Below are 21,455 nucleotides of genomic sequence, written 5' to 3'. Positions count from 1 at the left end.
TCTACCATTGCTATTATTGTACATTTATAATCGCGGTCTCTAAATGTATACAATGATACTCTTCTATCGTTATCAAAATTCGCTTTCACACGTGATGTCCTTTAACGATAACTTTTTATCACCGCACGAGGCGAGTGCAAAGTTGTCGATTACAGCAAATAGTAGCAATAGACAAATCATTCGTGTCGCGAAAACTCATAAATATTTAATTAACGTATTAGTTAGTTTTATTTGCGATGGGTATACTCACTTGTAGAGACAGAAGTAAATTGAACGGTGAACGCTAATTGGAATCTGTATATGTCTGTCTTATGAAACCGAACATAATAGTAGAATTAATTCGACATGTGTCATAAAAATCTCTGTGGACGAGAAGCTGAACGACACAGATGGAATATAAAAACAGAGTTGAAGGTATACGTATAATTATGAAAGTTTGAGGTAAACCTGATCGAATGTAGACCTTTCCAAAATACACGATGTAACCTTAGAAATTATCGTATTTCTCGTGGAGATAGATTCAAAATAGAATATTTAGTACGTCTTAACAAACACTCGATATTTTATTTTTTTCTTCAGACAAATTATCTCGTATCATACTAATTTCCATTTTATGTTTTAAATAATGTATCATATTGTATACAAAAAAAAAAATATATAGTTGCAACTCTGTTTGATAGTACTAGTCAATCGAAAGAAAACTGTCAAATAGCCACAAACACATAATTTTAACGATACGTTATTTCTTACATTTATATTACATATTTTAAAACTTCCTCGGATTACTTTTATACTTTTCACGTACATAACCTCATTTTCTACACTTACACTCGGTAATCACATTTTTCTTACTTCGTAAATACACTTACTCATTTTTATAATTTTGAAATTTTTCTATTATTCTTATCGAAAAAATCTGAAACCTTGTGTTATAATAATCTTGTTCAAAATTTTACACGACACGAGTTATTTCGTTACCACGAGCTCCCTGATCTTTTCTGACGAAAATAGGCCATAAGTAGAATGGACCAGTACGCGTTCAGTCTCCGTCGACTAATCATCGATTCATTTTTCCTTTGCTCTAACAGTTAGTATTATCTCCATTTCGTTTCGTTATGCCTTGCGGGTACATGCCTCTCTAAATATAATCCGCTTAAAAAAACACTGCCTGTTTCTCTGGTTAGTTTTGTCGCGGAGGCAATCAATAATCAAACGGGTGTAGCATTCGAGAGCAATACTTGAACGTATCGAACGTTTAAAGATTCATAGGCGATACATGTTGATTTTAGCACTAGAAATACTCATTTTCAAGGAAAAACTTATCGGGGACGTCTACCGAACGTCGCCCCATTCATAACTACTACGAATTACGAGAATGATATCGGTGTCTTCTCAGAAGTGTCATAACTGTTCGTTTAATGAGTGGAAAAACATTGGAAAGAGCAATTATTTTTCTTGTTCGGCGCGAGGATCAAATAATTTGACAACGTCGTCGTTCAATTTATTAATTTCGTCGTTCATAAGTTCCATTCGTGAGCATTCTTCGGGTATAAAAATAATATATATGCGATTGAGATAACAAAATGAAAAAACTAACGAGGATACGTATAGATAAAAAATTTGTCAAATGAAAGATAAAAACTTGCTACCTGAGATCATAAATTCGTTGACGAGGCACTTACGCATTGAATTATTAATTTAAGAGATACGGATAATAGTAATCTTGTTTTACAAAGTATCTATAAACGAGATGATTTTGAAATATAATTAAGTTAACAACCTTCGATTGCGAAATCTAAGAAAAACTTCATGTTTTTTTTTTTTTATTATTAATTAGCGAGTTTTATTCAAATTTCTGCACTAATTTGGCACGCAGATATTGTTTTGAAACAGTTCTATATTTTCTACAATTATCGTTTCCTTGAATTTTTTTTGTTACTTTGCAATGACTGAAAGAATTTTGCAAACGATCATTTTTTATCCTCCAAGTGAAACGATTATTATTTCAGGAAGCGATTGCAGTCGTTTCACGTTCACTAGAATTATTGTACAATCGAAATGTCGGCAAATATTTCTCGATTCGACGATTTAAATTCTGATCGTAATACTGGCCGATAAAGAAGCAGTAACATGGTTCTTACAATAACTGGTTAATTCAACTCGGAGATTATAACCAATACACAATTATCGTACCAGTTTGTCAAAAGTAGTGTAAAAAGAAATCGTAAGATTAAGCTTGTACACGTTTAACATCGATGCACGATAGTTGGTTTATAATTAAATTTACCGTTTTCTTTGTTATTTTCCCCTTGTCCTCCCTTACTGCGCATCGAGAATACACGAAGACTCGGTAATTTCTCGGTAGAATGAGTCATCGATGATAAAATTCTAGATACAAAGAATTCTTATGTTCCTCGTTATTTATTATGCAATTGATGTTGACTGGTAGCATTCGCGAACCGCTCGTCCAGTAGCAGCTGAATATTCCCTACTTGTGGTATTTATTAGCGTCGGTCGCTATTGATATTTCTCTGGTCGAGTTAAAGGAAAACTTATGAGAGTTACTGTCATTAACGAACAGAGGAAACATCGAACCGAAGCACTGCAAGAAAACTATCTTGCGTTCGTTGAAACAAATTTATCGACTGGACTTCCTAATATCTCAAAAAACTGATACGTATGGAACGATAGGTACTTATAAGAAGCAAATTCCTATCGCAATCAAACCGAAGAAATTAGAAAAAAAAAGCAGATTACAACATTCCAACGAAGCAAAGTGACGGCTATGAAATTGCGGGTAAAGGAAAAATATTTATGTATCGAAAACAGCACGCAATCGTGAACAGCGCGAGATTAATCAATTAGATAAAAATGGAAATATTGCGAAGAAACGAAAAGTAAACGATATAGAACAATTACCAACGTGACAAGCGTCGATCGATTAGATCAACGAAAAGAGGTATAAATATTACGAGAGAATATTTTTCCATTTAATGGATTCTTGTTTCCGGAATTAATTTCTTTTACGTGCAAACAATTAAGGGCAAAACGATCATTTCAATTTCTGATCGCACTCTCCAGCCCTCTGTTATCTCTCGTAAACGTGGAATTACTCGTTAATTAAATAAAATTCTCAAGTGTGTATTAAAATAACACACAAAATGCCTCTTGTAACAAATTGCAATGGGGAAGTGATCGAAGAATTCCGGTTAACAATCCGCCGATGGATAACTCACATTATTGCGATCGAATGTCGATGTTTACTCCGAAACGTTGACTAAACACTTTTCACTGATTTTTTCTAATTTATTTCTCTAGTTATTTGTTCATGGATCAATTGTCGAGGATCGAAATGTAAGACTCTACATTTGTTTCCATTTAATTTACACACAGGAGCACTTCTACGAATACGAAAGTTAATTGAACATCATCCTATCGCATATTTATAGTAAATTAAAAATATACAATTATAAACAAAAAGTTATTCTATTTTATCGATATCCAGAACTTTCATATATTTAATCGTTTATTCAAATTTATCAAATTAACAAAAATTATAGAGTAAACTTACATGTATCGTTACACATATTTCATTCAGTTCGGCCAGGACTAGCAACGTGCAAACTTTCGGATCAAACACGTCGCAAACACGTTAATAGTTCGCAGTCAGAGATTAACGAAAATTTGTTCGGTCCATGTTCCGTACGAGAGGATCGGTGAGATCGATCGTGAACGCTTGCAAGCTGTCGTTTCGTTCCAGAAACTAAATATCTCTTTGACAGCTCGAAATATTTCGAAAAATACAATATTTATCGCCGTTCTCTGGAAAACGAATATCCCCGGCGTTGATTTTCATTTCGATTATGACATCATCCTACCCGTATACATCACTCGGATCTTTTTATGCACCGATATTCATAATTTCCACTCGAGAAAATTGCCCCAGAGGCTATACGGCGCTTTACAGCCTTTCGCGGCGCCGAAGATATTTAATTTCAGGTTTCGATTACTCTCGAGAGTTCAAAGAATTTGTTGCTTTTATTTCTCTCTCTCTTTCTCTCTCTTTTTCCTTTTTACTTGCTTCAAGACGTCCTGTTTCGGTACACCGCAACCCATGAATATGCGCGGCGGAGATTTTGCGAGGCTTGCGGTCGTTTCTGCGGTTTCACCGTGAACGGAGTTACACCGCGAATGTTAATGATTTTTACCGTCGATAAAAGCGTGCGACTGCAAGGTATGCACCACGGATAATTGATACGTCGCTCGTGCTGACCGGATGATTCGTAATGTTATAGTGTGCGGGTAATGTCGTCCGCCATAATTGAACCATCGACTTTATTCATTACCTCATAATGAATTTATCTTCGTAATATTGTGCCTTTTCTTAACGCATAAGATGCATTGTTTGTCCACCGATGACCTTGGAAATAGCTGGTGAACGTTCACGGTATTGGTATTATCGTATTTATTTTCGACGAATAAATTTATCCACGAAAGACCAAAGATACATTTCTTTATCGTCTTATTTGGTCATACCGTAATTAATACCGAACGTCTTGTACAAGATAATTCAATTTTAACGGGGTAAGGTTAAAATATACTTCGATTTAATACAAAACACTTCTTTTAACCAATAATTGGAAACACTTTATTAGAAAATTACAGTAACTGAACAATTTCTGTAGAAATAGTGTCTCGTTGCATCCTGAGACTCGTGATATTATCATCTTACATCAATCACATTACGCGTACACCAAAAGAAAAGTATATATTTAAAAAAAAACACCTCTAATCGCAAAATTGATTCCTACTTAAGCTTAAGATTCTTACCCTTCGTTTAAACGTATTTACTAGATTAGTAAAAAAATATTTCTCGATAAAATGAAACCCTAACGGTACCATTTATTGCGACAATACGAGATCCGATCGACGATGTGAAATGTTTACAAAATGTACACCTGAAATCTCGTAGGTGATCGCGAAACGAATTTTCGTTTATTTCACACGTTCCGCGATACTTGACGTTTCACTTGATCGATGAATGACAACATTGTGCCGATTTACGAATTCATCAGGAAACTATTAATTCGCGTACCGCGATACTTGACGTTTCACTTGATCGATGAATGACAACATTCTGTCGATTCACGAATTCGTCAGGAAACTATTAATTCACGTTCCTAAGCGTGATTCTCGAGAATTAATTGAGCAACGTATGCAACCTGTACAAGAAGATTCTCGTATCGATGGCTGCTCGTTGAAACCATTATCACGTAACAAGTAACCGTCTTCGTTCAGGTAGCTCATCACGCGAGTAACAACGTTACATTAAGGTATTTTTCCTTCCTCCGGTAGGTTCTCACGTATAGCTCGGCATACCCCTTGAAAAATCAACGACAGGTGATATTGTACACGTAACACCTTGTTCCTTGTTCCACTTCCTAGAATCGTAGCAATTGTTTTTTCCACATCGGTCTTGTACTTATCGTTCGCCAATTTCGGCCTCAGTCGCGATCAGAGCAACGATTATAACACAGGTTCTCAATGTTTGCCGCTCACGGTTCAACTTAGTCTTTCATTCTACACAATAACGATTTTGAACATCATTTTAAACGTTTACCAATCGTTGTACCAATTCTGTGAAAAACGTATCTAATCGGGTTGTTCGGAAAACCACGATATCGATCTCAATTGTATTCAAACGATAGACGAAAGACCACTATCAAGATGGACACACTGTGTAATCTTGTTTAACGTTAAATTATTGCCACGTAAGGTGAAATGATGCAACAGTTACGATTACCAGATATTTAAATACATTTGCGTTAAATATTATCACATAACGTTTTACGCTTTGGAAAATATTTCTATTAGGAATGCAAATATTGGATTGTTCGGAAAGTGATTTCGTTTTCCAAAATGGAGAATATGTAATTTAGTAAAATGTTTATACACTTTCAAAAAATCGTGTTTCATTTTCACCAAAAAAAAAAAAAAAAAACGAAACTTTCCGAACAACCCAATAAGTGCAGGAAGAGTTTCTAAGAATTTTTATCTTCTTAAGTAATTTGTATAGTAATTTATCGAAAGAGAAAAACAATGTTCGAACGGGACAATTGAAAGTTGAAAACGATCGTTTTACAAAGGGAAAAGCTTGTTCAGAAATGAGTGTCCCTGGATCAATATAACGTTCGAACTACTGTTAGGCGAAGTTCATTGGAACCAATCACCGTCGTCGTTCGTTGATAAAATAATTCACATATCGCGCGAATGACCTCATAGTTTGAGAACCAACGTGTCGCGAGTTGTTTATTTTTTTCGTCCACTCTGAAGGCTTGGATCGTTAAAAAAGGAAAGTTTTCACTGGAACATACTTTTTGCGGCGCTGCAGAAAAGAATGAACACGGTGCACGATATAATTGTAGCAGTTTCGTGGTGCATTCACTGGCCAGTAAATAGAAACTGCACTCTTTCGTTAGATATTACTCCGGGAAACAGTGTATAAACAGCTTGTAAGCGTACAAGCTTCTAAGCTTGTCGTGGCCACGTACTTCTTTTCATTGTTACGGAAGATTTCAACGAAACTAATTTCCGTGATTGTTACCGAACGAAAACGCATTGTTCTCGAACAAGCAGAATGGAAAGTCGAAGAATGAAATGGAAACAATTATTTGCTTGTTACCGGATCATCGAAAAAGTTCGTTACACTTTTCAAGTAAAAGTGCCTTCGTCGAGTTTGCATTATTCTTGTTCGTTTTGGAGTTATTTATTTCGAGGAAGCGCACAATTATCCCGTTCTTCCTGCAACAGGTTTACAATTTTTTTTCTTTCTTTTTTCTTTTTTTTTTTTGTCCAGTGAGTACGAAAAGTTCATATTTTCCGAAACTTTTTAATCTTGTTTCGTTGGTTTCGTTAGCTCTTATTGGTCAAGATCTTGACTATGATTTTGAGACACTCTTTATTTCGTATTTTTGTACTTTTGTAAATGATCAAATTTTACTTATATCGTAATCGACTTCTTGTTGCAGAAGTTTTTTAAACTTGTATCGTTCGTTTTGAAACACCTTAAATGTTTTGGTACGCGTTTTGTTTCTTGCTTGCTCGCGTTCTTTTACCTATAAACGACACGCGTGAATAAATACACAGGTGTGCTACCTGTTGATGGCTCGCAGAGCCCATTTCTATGGTGTGCAAGTTCCATTAAAAGTGTTTAATTATCGTTGCAAGAATCTCTACACAGAGTGCCCTACTTCGGGAACGAATTTCACTCTTAAAAACGATAAGTAATTAGTTAACTTTGTTCTCGAGTTATGTCGAGTTTTGTGTAAAAAATCTTGTGCAATATCTTTAATACGATTTGTTTTATTCTTCTCTATACATTATTCTCGAATTTAAATCGATTGGATATTTAAAATTCATTATCTACAAAATACACAAAAATGTCTATTAACGATATTGAAATATTTCTTCAGAGAATCGAACAAGATTTTCAACAAATTCTGATTGCGTCGGAAGAATTATAAGGTCAATGACGTTTACAGATTATTTTCTCGTACGACTTTATTTTATTGCTTTCAAGGAATAGAGTCACCTTCGAAGAATCGTACAATTTTTTCACAGATAAATTTGATCAGTTTCGATGAGTTAAACTGCTAAACGAATGTATAACAATTTCTATAAAACTTGCTCCGTATTACTAAATTCTTCGTAAATAATTCGTGAAAATAGAAAATGAAAATTGCTACTGTCACCAATACCGAAGTACGATACAATTCAACAATTAAAACTTCACTAATATCAGCAACGATAGTATTAACAATCGATACTAATAATATTATTCAACGATAATGATGGTAAACATTATTATCCTAAATTAATAACCAACCTTAGAGAATATTAACTTCACCCTGCAACCGAAGTGTACGGTTCACGTTTAACGAATCTTTGAAATTTGACGATTGAAACAGTCCTAAAAAAAATAAAAAATAAAAAACCTACGAAACATCGATTAATCCGAATTTCAATAGTTAATCGCGTACATTGTATCGTGTAACATCAAACGATGTAAATGAAGCGGCAGGTGCGCGAAGGATCTATTTACAGTAGACGCTTTGCTACGTAGTGACCCAATTAATGTCGTTTAATTACTATCGTGGAACTTGTGTGGAGCCAGCGCAGCTCGGTTTTGCAATCCCAAAGAATTCAGCGAGCGTGGTTATCTACCGATAGAACAACGCCGGTTGTAGATAACTACTGATAACTGGAAAACGAAAACGTTCCCGTGCATACTACCTCGAGCGTTATTTACATACCGTTGTAGACTCTTATACCGTAATTACCTTGTTGATAGTACCTTGGTGCTTATTCGATGATGATAGTAAAATAATACACGCGAAAACGTCGAGATACAGACGACGGCGACTATAAATTACACTTTTCTGTTACGAATTCACCTTAACCCTGTTAATGTTCAGTCACGTGCACTTAAAGAAATTCAAGAGATACAATTACGAGATTACAGGGGGATTCGATTTCCCCCGTGTGTTTCTATTCAATTCGCGTATACGCGTTTCGTGCTGTTCGCGCGAAACCGACATTGAAAATAATATTTCGGTATTCGATTCACGGGGAACGTTATTCGGAGTCAGAGATGGGGAACATTTTATACGAACAATAGACACCAGGCATGAGAAAACACGATGCAGCGTGTATTTATTCTCTAACGTTTATTCCGTTAAACAGTTATCGAGGTAAGTTTTTGTTTATTCGTTCACCGTGAAATGTAATTTCATTTTCTAATTCATTTTATCAGAATTGTTCACCTTCTATTCGCAATCTTTTATCCGCGTATGAAATTTTCCCATTTCGAACACCGATGGGAGAACAACGATCGAGATTATTATTTTGCAATATTTCTAAATCGACTTTATCGCTGCAAACGGTGAATAACAATTATCCGTATAAATTACTCGAATAAATCTATCTTGTGGAATCTATTATCCGGATAAATATTTATTCTTGTCTTCCAAAATGGAGATGGACGATCTTTAGACTTTCCGAGTTGGAAGAATATAGATAACTAATCTGTAAAAGTATATTTTCCTTGTATCGTTTTAAACCTACCGCTCGTATCGATCGCAGAAATTTTCTACTGGGTTGTTCGAAAAGTGATTTCGTTTTCCAAATTGGAGAATGTATAATTTAATAAAATGTTTGTACGCTCTTAAAAAATCGTGTTTCATTTTCACCAAAATGAAACGACTTTCCGAACGACTTAATATTTTCTTTCTTCGAGGTACACCCTTTGAAAAATTTTCCATGCACCGATCTAGACAGAGATTTATTTCACAATTATTCGAGTAACGGGAAACTCTTGTTTTGAAATTACAATCATCGAAATCTTGAATCGAGCGTAACCACCATTCGTTCACGGTGGTTGTAACGGCACTGCCAAGACTGAAATCAATCGCGAAACGTGGATTTCGTTACGTGCATATCGCTGTACCAAACTCGGCTAGAGATCGTTCCGTGCGATTCTCACGAAACTGCGAATTGCAATGTGCCGGATCGCGTTCGTCCAGTTCAAAACTAAACCTGAACGCGTATTATGTAAGAACACGACCGGATGAGTAGCGAGAAAGACTAGAACGAAATTGTGGTACTTACCCGACGATCGTAGATTTGCAAATGTACAACCAGCAGCGTGTAAAATTGAACGAGGAACTCCAGGCGCGTGATTCCATCGGATCGAACGATTCTGCGTCTTCCGCTCTCGTGAAAATGGTAAGATGTTACCAGCAGTGACTAGAAACAACCAACCAATGAGATTTTGGTCGATGCTGTGACCAAACGTCCATGATTGATGCATTCGCTAATTAAAGACCATTAAATCGCGATGAAGATCCTCCGTAATCGATCAATCATAAAGAAACGCGATAATAACACAGAATGAATCTTCGGTCTTAACTACTGTGTATTTCGCATCAATTTTCCGGTCGATTTTTCAACCAGAGTTCTTGAATCTTTAACAACGAGAAACGTAGAGTATCTGGAAATCAATGTAAATGAAAGGTGTAACATACAATTGGCGGGAGGGAGTTTAAAAATTGTCTAGGTCATTATACAAAAAAAGAAATCTTATGTTTGTTGTTCTGGTCTTTTTAGCTCCATTTTCGGTTATACGTTAATCAAAAGTTATTGTAATCGAGGACTAGACAGCAAGGTGCCACGTACGGTCAACAACATTTGAATAATTGTAAATTCAATTATTTGTGTTCTGTATTCCAATTTTTTCCAATTTTTTTTCTATTCTAGTTTCTCACTAAAGGTGACTCGAACATTTGGATCGAAAATGTTCTGAATCGATAAAATTTTCAATAAAGAAATCGCTCGAGTCGACCACAATTCGAATCAATTTTTTCACTTAGCTTTGTACTCAATTTTAATTCAATTCGACTTTTAATACGAATTTTATAGTCTCACTGTAGATGCGAAATAATAATATGTTAACATTTCTGCCTTGTAAGAGACTTTTCTATCGATACGCAATACGCGCTTTTAGAACGACGTCATAACGCGAAAACAAAGCCTCGAAAATAACCAATTTGCAATTCGTAATATGACACGCAGTTGTGCGAGTCTAATTTTATAACGATTTGATGTATTCTCGCCGGAACGAATATTTCCGGTTTTTCGTTACATCGAGCCTCCCGATGATTTAAAAGAATACATCATCGAAGTCGTGTCGTTTCATAATCGAGTTGTATCGGTCGATCAGATCACTTTGTGTCGTACGAATTGTAATTAAATGCTACACGATTATACGTAATTCGAATTATGCATAAATTACGATTTCAATTGTACAATTTATTCGATTTGATAACTATTACTTGTTCTTCGATGTTCTAAATCGAACGTGATCGATAGAAATGTTACATACATCGAACTTGTCGTTAAATATGCAAAGCAACCGAATAACTTTCGTGCAAGTGTTGTTAAATGCAATCGGATAAAATGCACTTTGATAATTTCTACCAACAACTTACGTTTAAAATCGCAGCGTTTAAAACGTCGCGTCTGCTCCAGTTACGTCTGTTTTGTCAAATAAACTTTAATTTGCATTGATACAATAATACGTCATTCGAGTATGCGAAATACGAATGTTTTCCTATGCGTAAGCCGGCGATAAGTTATCTGAGTAATGCAAATGTAACGTATTACCGTTGCTCGAAACAAACGGCACATTACGATAGTTGATTTTACGACTTCAATTTAAAATCTTGCTTTAGAAAATGCTTTTGAAATACACCTGAAACAGCCTTCGAAATTATATGCTAACGTTGGTCAACAAATTCAGTGGAAAGTTTACAGTAATTCTCACTTTGAAGTAACAATTTTTCACGCTTCTTCTTTAACGAAATCCATCAATGAAAATTAAAATTTGCATTAATTGTCTTTGTATCTCCGTGCGTGTAGTATCAATTAATTGGTGATGTCCTATTCAATGACATCGTTATTAAACAATTTTTAATTACACGTAGTTAGAAGTCGTTCAGAAATAATTCAAACGATGTATAATTAAAAGTAGTCAAAAGGAGTTTGAAGTTATTTCCATCGGGAAATCTCTCGTGAAGATATAGAGAAAAATATATTTCAATGTATTTCATTTGTTTACCTTGTTGGACCATACACGTGAAAGAAAAAAGCTAATTACTGTCACGTTTAAATTTCGCGTAAAAGGGAGAAACATTGTAAATGAACAATGTCCGATACTGATAGATATAAGACATCTTTTTAAACTATATCAATGTTTCGGTTGCGTTACACTTAAGTTTACACGAGTATTTAATTATACGAGTATCAGCATTTTACCTCTTGAGACTTCTGATAAAATTAACAAGAAACGTCATCTAATTGACAATTTCCTGTTTTGATGAAGCTCGACGCACAGATAGTGCAATAATGAATACTGTACACGTATGTTTTGTACCAGTCCATATTGGTAATCGACAGGTGAAAACTATCCTCCAAGTTGTACACGAAATGCTCGTTCAATTAAATGTCTCAAAAATCAATGGAAATTGAAAAAAACATCGAGTACAAAGAAAAGGTGAGATGCAAATTTTACCAAGTTGTAGTTTAAGGTCGTTGAAATCGCTACAATTGTTCAATTTTCGAAAAGAATATCTACGTATAACCAGAAGTTTGAGACAATATTAGCTCTAAAATCTCGATGTCTGGAAAGTATAAAAAGTCTTATCCGAAATTAAATTCAGCTACGTGCGTGACATTATTTTCAATCGTGTAACTCCTATGTCACGCGTAGATACGCCCAGCTTCGCACAGCCTGGTAGCTGGCCAGGAGTTATCGCTTATCTTTTCTACTCGTGTGAGGAAATTTAAAAATGAAAAATTCAAATCAATTTAAATCGTCGTTTTTAACGTTGAACGATCGATAAAGAGTCTCGACGAGTTTTTAATATTTTCCAAAGTTCGAAATATCTCGATAAGTTAGGGATATTTGAAAACGTAGACAGTCGAGCAAACATTTGGAGCTGATTCGATGTACAAAATTGAAATTCAATTTAACTCGTGAATTAAAGGAACCATTGCGATACCTAACGTTAAACATTTGCACAAGCAAACAATTTGTCGTGAAATAATTGTTCGGTGGTTAATGCAACTGCTATAATTAACGCTAATTATGCAACAACACACCAATTTAATTCTACATGTGTACACTATAAATAGTTCTTGATAATGCACCGAACAGAAAATATTTCTTACCTGTATTAAGAGCTTACCTTGTGAAATCTTTATATTGTCTGCACACAGCACCTTATCGCGTGTACTATTGATATTCGACAAAAGTACTTTATCTGTATTGTGTACATGCAATACACGCGAGATTACCACGATTATCAGAAAGTTTCGGGAAACTTATAATTGATTGAGTCCGTTTTTACATATTCGAAGCAATTCGAAACTGACAAGGGAATAAATCGAACGATCGCTACTATCCATTCTTGATCTAAACAGACGTACGCCATTTTGTCAAACAATCTAAACTTTCTGTGCAATATAACCTGTCTACCGCAAGTCATATTTCACTCATCGCGATTACCATCGATACGCTACCTGTTAGATATTGGAGCAATAAACGTTAATAACTAAATTTCTCCAATACTGTTTCGTTTCGTTCTCATTCAATTTTAACGATTCGTATTAAGAGGGTTTGGCTTTTGCTAACAATAATAACCCTGCACGAAATTGAACGTTATTGGTAAAAACCATAATTTATTACAGCCTGTACAGCGTACCGGTAAATAATTGATTTTTTCGAAACAATACACTATCGAGTGCAACGTGTGCGAATAAATACGATCGACACCGAAATTCGAAAAATAGAAAACAAAACTTTTTCTTCGAAGAAATTCGAAATTTTCCGGTGATGTTACGTCAACCAATTTGAAGAATGTCGTTTCGAGAAAAAAACAGTTTTAATATTCGGATAATGTTACGAATCCAGCGTAATCATTGCGAGACAATAATCTCAAGATCGTGGTGTAAAAAACCTATAATATTTTGTTTACTTCCAAAACAGGCCCATGATTTCTATACTAACTCAAGATTAGTCATCGACTCTTCCACTGGTTCGAACGAAACAACTATTAACAGTTCAATAAACGAATCTTCTTAGTTGTATCGTTCCCTGTACTTTTAATCGATATTCTGTTCCAGATTATTCAAAAACATACCATTTTATATTAATTCCTTAAATTAACGTTACAAACCCCCCCTGCAAAAAATACATAACTCTGACATCGATATTTAAATACTCGAACATCGATATTCCTTAAAAATTGAAATACAAACATCTCCTCCCGAGGAAAGAACAGTGACAAACGCTATTTCAACCTCGCGAAGTCTACTCTCGCGAAGAACCGAGTACAAGACAATATTCCGTATTTTCTATTGTTCCACGAAATTTGTCAACGGGTATCTCGATAATCGTGGACCGTTGTTAGCTCGAATTCGGCTTTCGGGCAATTGCAACACATCCCGGCGACCGAATGACGCAGAAGGCGCTCGACGTTTCGCTCTGGCTCGGTTTCCCTAGAAATTCGCGGCATCGCAATCGCGGTACGGGAATTAGACGAAAACGCGCACGTTTGAATACATTAACCCGTCTGCGTGTCAAGGATACGTTTGCCCGGGCCATCCTCCAGGACCAAGTCCGACGAAACTGGCCACCGTCGTTTTGAATGAGTTTTTGAGTGGGCAACAATTGGTGGGGCTACGATGATGATGAAGTTGGTGGAGTTGGTGGTGGTGGTGGTTGTGAAAAAGGGGGGATCCGGAGTGTCGATTGGGGGGAGGACAGGCAGTGGAGAACAGCGATATATGAAGGCGAAACTGGCGCTCCGCAGACTCAATAGCCCAGAAACTCCACGTGGTGTACCGTCGAATCATCGAGAAATTCGCGTGCGACGGAAGCCGACATATTTCATTGCCACACGTTGCCACGAGGCCGCATTGTTCCGTTGGTATCGTCGACTCGCGACCGTACGCGTTATCGGCCGATTGAAATTCGTTCGAGCACGTCGTCTTGGTGTTCAGTTGTCGTTGTCACGTTGAGGAAGTCATCGTCTTCGGGGAAGAGAGAGAGAGAGGGGACCCCCGCACGGGTTACTTGTGCACAGGTGATACCGATGATCGACCCACCCTCGGGAGATGATAGCTAAAAACTCGATTCGAGGGAACGATCGTCCGCTGACAGTCCTGTGAGTCGAGCAGAGGGTGGTTGATATCGAGTGAAGCTTCGTTTTCGAAGAATGGGCAAGGGTTGGAAAGGTACGTTTGTTCTCGTTTGACGACGAAAGATGGTTCGATGGGAGAGAGAACGAGACGGTGGAGTTTTGTTCGCGAGGACTGAAATCGGGAAGGAGTATCGATCGAGGATATTTGTCGGGAAGTAACATCGCAGAGGATTTTTTATTTTGTTTAAATCGATCGGTTCGAATCTTCTCGGAAACGGTAGAACATTACAGAGGATTCGTTTAGTCGAATCGATCAGGAACGTTCGAAGCTTTAGAAAAGAGTTAGGACGGTAACGGAGGATTTTTTTTTATTTAAAACGCACAGAGAGAAGTACGATCGAGAAATTTAATTCAGGAGTACATCGGAGAGGATTTTTTTTTATTTAAAGCGTATAGAGAGAAGTACGATCGAGAAATTTAATTCGAGAGTACATCGGAGAGTTTTTTCTATTCAAATCGGTGAGGAACGTTTGAATCTTTCCAGAAGCGGTGGAACATCGTAGAATACTTAAATAGTGTTACGGTAAGATCTCGTAGAATGTTACGCAACGATCCTCGAGCAACGAATAACGCAAAGGGAAGGTATCGTCGGGGAATTCGGTTCGTCGAAATGTAACAATAGCGAAGATTTTTTATTTAATTCGATCGGACGGATTGAAATTCTTCGCGGAAGCGGTAAAAGATCGTGGAATACTTTGTCGTTACATCGAAGGATGTTACGGGACGAATTATGTTTCGACGATATCGATCGCACATTTTTGCCAAGAATTTTTGTCAAGGATCGTGATTTATTTGGACACGGTGAACACGAACGTCGGGGATATCTCCGGTTTCGGGCTGTTGGTTCGATAATGAATTATACAGGAAAAATTGCCGTCTTCTTCACGGTGCGCGAGCCATTGCAAACGAAGCGAGACGGCGTAACCGTTTGCACAGGTGGCGAAGCCTCGGTACATAACTGTTTCTATTTTCCGATCGTTTCGATTCCACGCCTCGATCGCGCGTTAAACGCGCGCCCCTTTTTTTCTTTTCTTTCTCATCGAGCTCGTTTCGCGCACGAAAACGTGTACGGCTACTCGACGTCAAGACGAACTCGAACCTGTTACACGATCGTAATGACAAATACACGATGGTCGGAAGTTACGATACACGACGTTTTATCGTGTTATCGGAGATTAATTGTGATTCTCGACGGCGCTCCGAAGCGTTGCTCGATTTTCGGCCCGATCTACGATCGAAATTGCGAAACGTTGCGTAATTTTTTCATTTAGATACTCGTTAAGATTCACGTACATTCGGAGATCGTATGAGAAACAAATTTATGTCGAATATCGAAAATCGCAATTTTAACGTAGATCTTGAACGTAAACGAAGCGAACAAACGGGAACTTTATAGTTTCGTTTTATTTTATCGGTGTATACACTGTAACGATTATGTAATCCAAGGTGATATTGGTGAAAACTTTTCTTCGAAATAGTCTCGAACGTATTAGAAGAGATAAGACAACTGTTTCAATGTTACCGGTTAACGATACACTTATTTTCAAACGCGGCTTACGCAGTACCGAACGATTGTTGTCTCGAACCCCCTACTAAAAAACTTGTACAACAGTCTCGAAAGTTACGAACAATCGTCCAAACATTCGAATGGAATTCCGATACACCGTGCATTCTATTTACATAATTCCTCGTTTCTACGTCATTTCGCCTATTGACTTCTGGTTGCATCATTGACGTAAAAAGAAAGAAAAGGAGAAGAAAAAAAAGCAACCGAAAAAACGGGATAACATCGGTACACCGAATTAAGAATTATCGTCGTGTTTCGGCGAGTGGATGCACCGACGAACGTGACTCTTTGATAAAACTGAAGAGGACCAGGCGATGCATTCTCAAAAGTACTCTTCGACGCTGTCAGAAGACCTGTCCTCCTTTGTGTCCCGCGTGTTACACCTCCGAAACGGAACACGGTTACGCCTTGTTCTTCCAACAAGTTGTTTCGTCGATTTTTCAACTCTACAAAAAAAAGGAACAAAATTTACGAAATTTAAAAGCAGTTTGTTCTCTTCTCTGTTGCTTTGTCAATTTTTCAATAGCAGAACAAATTTATAAAATAACGCAACCAGCTCGACGATCTCGCGTGTATATTCACGCGCAATTTGTTGTCTTTTTTGTAGCTCCGTCAATTTTTCAGTTGCAAAGGAAAATTTTACAAAAGTACGCAATCGGTTTGAGAATTTCACGCGTGCAATCTTTCTTTGTTCTGTCAATTTTTCAATTGCAAACGAAAAATTTACAAAAGAATGCAACCAGCTTGAGAATTTCACGCGTGTATTCGCAATTTTTCTTCGCTTCGTCAATTTTTCAGTTACAAATGAAAAATTTCAGCTTGAGAATTTCACGCGTGTACTCGCGCGCAATTTTTCTTCGCTCCGTCAATTTTTCAGTTGCAAACGAAAAATTTACAAAAGTACGCAATCGGTTTGAGAATTTCACGCGTGCAATCTTTCTTTGTTCTGTCAATTTTTCAATTGCAAACGAAAAATTTACAAAAGAATGCAACCAGCTTGAGAATTTCACGCGTGTATTCGCAATTTTTCTTCGCTTCGTCAATTTTTCAGTTACAAATGAAAAATTTCAGCTTGAGAATTTCACGCGTGTACTCGCGCGCAATTTTTCTTCGCTCCGTCAATTTTTCAGTTGCAAACGAAAAATTTACAAAAGAATGCAATCAGTTTGAGAATTACACGCGTGTATTCGCGCGCAATTTTTCTTCGCTCCGTCAATTTTTCAGTTGCAAAGGAAAAATGTACGAAACAGTGCAACCAACCGGACGATCTCACGCGTGTATTCGCTCACAATTTGTCTTCTCTCGTCTGTTATTCAGGTGCGAAGGACTTCGTCGGCCTCGAGGAGGTGACGAAGGTCGAGTTTCTGGTCATGATGTTCGCCGAGGCTCTGGGAACGTTTCTTTTGGTGCTGATAGGCTGCGCATCCTGTATCACGTGGTCCGTCAATGATCCACCCACCGTGATGCACATCGCGTTCACCTTTGGTCTCGCTGTCGCGAGCCTGGCGCACGTAAGTCGAGCGCTGAGCGCCACAATTGTTTACGAAAATTAAGTACGAGTCTCGATGCGGACGAGACGATTTTTTATCGCAAAACTTAACCGTCTTCGATGTTATCGATTGGAAGAATATAAATTTGAATTTATATTCTTTAATTAAAAGAATGGAAAATTAGATTGGAAAATCGAGAAAAAATCCCTCGTCCTCGTCAGGCCTAATCGAACGGACGAATCGAAGAACAAGTTTGAATGAACTATTTGTAAATAATCTCGATGCATAAAATTGCACGTTGGGACCAAGTATAGCGCGAAAAAAGAATCCTGTACCCGTCTTTCGAGTGGTCACTCGAGTTCAACGAGTGAAAAATAGGTAGAGATAATTTAAAAAGAATTACCTGTTTCTTTCAAACGATCTCAAAATATAATTTTGGTACCGTTTTTCAACTAGTCGATTCAATTCTTCCTTGGAGAAATTAACCATCACCGCGTTACTGAGCGGAACACATGCTTCTTCTTATGGTTTCCCGTTAACCTTAAATTCAAGCGAACGTTCGGTCGTACACCCGTAGCGTTACGAAACCCACCGAGCGTGCAATCTATTATTACTCTATTCGAACTAATTTGTATAATTTTCTATATCTTGAAAACCCATGGCCGTACCTTAACCACGTACGCTACGAATGAATTGTTTCGTGTACGCGCAATTGGAGTAGAAATAACACTGGATAGTATTTATTATTACACTCGAATATTTTCGCGACGAATTTTAAATCTCCGGGAATTAATTATCGATCAATGTTCGAGAACACGGGCAATAACAACGGGAAACAATTCGATTACGCGTTTAACTAATTTGTATATTTACGATCAATTATTACGCATATTTATGTTCGTGAAAATGGTAGAGTAACTGTACAATTATGAAATTTAACGGTACACGTTAATTTTCATAATTTATTTGTTCATTTGAAAGCAATGAATAATTAAAGTTACAGTTTTCCAGGGTAATACGAGTCTACGCATACATCTGTATATTTCCATCGCAAATTTAACGATTAGGTCGCTTCTAATGTTCGCGGTCTTTTTAATTTGCAATTTCAGACTTAAGAGTGAACAAGATTCGTTCGATAAGAAACCCTTTCAACGAAATTAACTCATTTGCTTAAACATCGACTAATGTGCGATTTTATCTGTTGGATAGCTAATCGGATTAAAATAACCATTTAAAAATAACGAGACCTTACGTGTTCTAGGAGAGACGCATCTTCTACTTTCAGAGGGCTATTAGATTTTTAGATAATAAAAGTCTCTGTCGAGCTAATCGAGCACAAACTGTGGTGTTCTTATGTAGACGAGAAACTCGACGGGGAGAAAAAAAAAGAATACGTTCGCTCAATTAAACCGTATACATTAAACCAGTTTGTAAAATCTGGCGGCACTGTTCCTATTTTTCTCTTCCGCACTGTTAACATTTCAGATCCGCGACGAACAATGTCAGTTTCGAGCAATGGGCCTCGTTATTCCTCGAATCGCTGTTATTCTTAAATAAATAGTAAATTGTAAAGAACACGTGACAACAATTTAAACCAACCGTTTATTTCTATGTATCGATTCAACCGTTTGATCATTTTTCACGAATATCGTGAAATATATAAAATATGAAAATACTTGTCGTACCTTAGGAACGTGTAACAGTTAAAGAAGGTAATAAGATATTTAATACATACGGCGTTCGTGAACGACGTAGTGAGAGTAATGTTTCAGCTGGTAGCACGCTAATTACAAAATTTGATGGAAAAGATTTCTTTTTTGTTCCAATTAGCGTTTATCATTTCCTTGAGATATCGTTTACATTCATAATATTGTGAAATAAAATAATGAAACTACTTGGTAAAATACTATAAAATATTATTCACGACCGCGATAACGTGACATAAAATGAACAAGATATTTGATAAAATTGAAAAAGAAAAAGTAATTACACCTACGACGGATTATAATGCAATACAAATAGTTCGAGGATTTGCAAGAATTATATAGTATGTTATTCTAGTCTGCTGTATGAAACGAAAGAAATGTGCTTTTTGCTAAAATTTTAACAACGTACGGACTCTCCTCTTTAGTGGGTGATAAATTGTTCACCACCTCGCGTTTATCTGATTTCATTGAATGGATAAATGCAATCGTGCTCTCGACTCGTCCCATAAGAATTGTATGTCACCAATACTCGAACGTGGAGGACAGCGACAGGAGGGAAGAGGGGATTCCATTCACCTTACTAAACTGCCGTGTCAAGGGAAGTTTCACGAGCAGACTGCTTCCACTACTCTCACTATCGTTCGTTCACTCGCCCGTAGCGATCTGTTTCTTCTTTTTTTAATTATATACGTTTATAACCCCATTAACCGTCAATGGTTATTAACGAGACTCGTCTTAGAACGTGTTTAATGTATTCTTAAGAAATTCAATAACTCTCTCAGTGTTTTTCTTTTTCTTTCTTTTTTTTTTTTTTTAATAATTCCTTTATATCGAGATTAAGTATTTCGTACTCCTTGCATTCGATTAGTGTACCTTCAACTTCGAGTTCCGCGTGTTTCACAAGTAGGTAAATCTGTTTTCTCCACGGAGTGATTATTCTTTTATAGTTCTACCGTAAGTGCTAATATTGTTTTCTCTTTTCTGCTAAGATTATTTCGTTCCATCCAAAGGTCGAAGTTGTTCGTGCTTACTGTTTCTATAGATTTTCAATTGTATTCAATTTTTTATCAATGATCTTCGTTGTCCATGGTTTTCCAAATTGTATTCCATTCCTTATCGACGATCCTCGTTGTCCATGGATTTCCAAATTAAATTCCATTTCTTATCGACGATCCTCGTTGTCCATCGATTTCCAAATTGTACTCGATTTCTTATCGATGATCTTTGTTGTTGGCTATATCTGTAAAAGCTCAACTTGCAGGACTACGGTTTCCCTCGATTTCTAGATTTGTAGAGACAGAGGACACGATGAGCATCTCTCGAACCGTGTACATCCGAAAAGGGATTCGAAATGTTTTATCGTTTGTTGCTTTCTTTAAAACCACCACGTAACCGTGTCGTTTCTCCCATACGACGGCCGCATATCGCATCGAACAATCCCAAACACTCCAGCGCGTTCAATTTTCGTTACTTTAAGTGTTCCAAGGTTCCTTTCACGATATCCTATTGCAGCATAATGTCAACCCGAACTGTATAGCTCCTGTCCGATTTTTTCTCTATCGTGTGTTAAAAAGTTTACAATGCTTGTGTACATGCGTCGGGGTTCTGTTCGCTGTACCATCCGAACCGGACCAATTTATCAAGAGGGCACGAATCGGTCAGATAAGAACACAAAACACGGAAACGAGTCACGAACAGGAACATCGCTAAAAATTTATTCCTTGTCCTTTCGAATCGATCGACCTCGTACTCAAAAGGATTCACGGCGTTCCTTCGTGACGAGGACTCTCCCAACCGTTGATTTTATCGCGGACGCGTAAATACCGTTTCATTCAATTAACACTAAGGGCGAAACACCTGTGGACGAGCACAC

General features: G+C 37.0%; 1 protein-coding gene across 4 annotated transcripts in view; it reads left to right on the top strand.

Annotated features, from left to right (window-relative positions):
• LOC143143657 (aquaporin AQPAn.G) overlaps positions 1–21,455 on the top strand; it is a 71,320-nt gene that overhangs the window by 28,231 nt on the left and 21,634 nt on the right. For 3 of the 4 annotated variants that reach the window (XM_076305179.1, XM_076305178.1, XM_076305181.1), the window contains exon 3: positions 17,704–17,897. In XM_076305179.1, coding sequence (XP_076161294.1) covers positions 17,704–17,897 — 194 coding nt within the window. Of the gene's footprint in view, positions 1–14,431; positions 14,854–17,703; positions 17,898–21,455 lie in introns of those variants that run through there. The other variant, XM_076305182.1, reaches the window with a different exon arrangement.

This window comes from Ptiloglossa arizonensis, chromosome 2, assembly GCF_051014685.1.
Source record: "Ptiloglossa arizonensis isolate GNS036 chromosome 2, iyPtiAriz1_principal, whole genome shotgun sequence".
Taxonomy (NCBI): Eukaryota; Metazoa; Arthropoda; class Insecta; order Hymenoptera; family Colletidae; genus Ptiloglossa; species Ptiloglossa arizonensis.
Note: the sequence above shows the minus strand (reverse complement) of the source record. Positions and strands in the feature narration are given on the sequence as shown.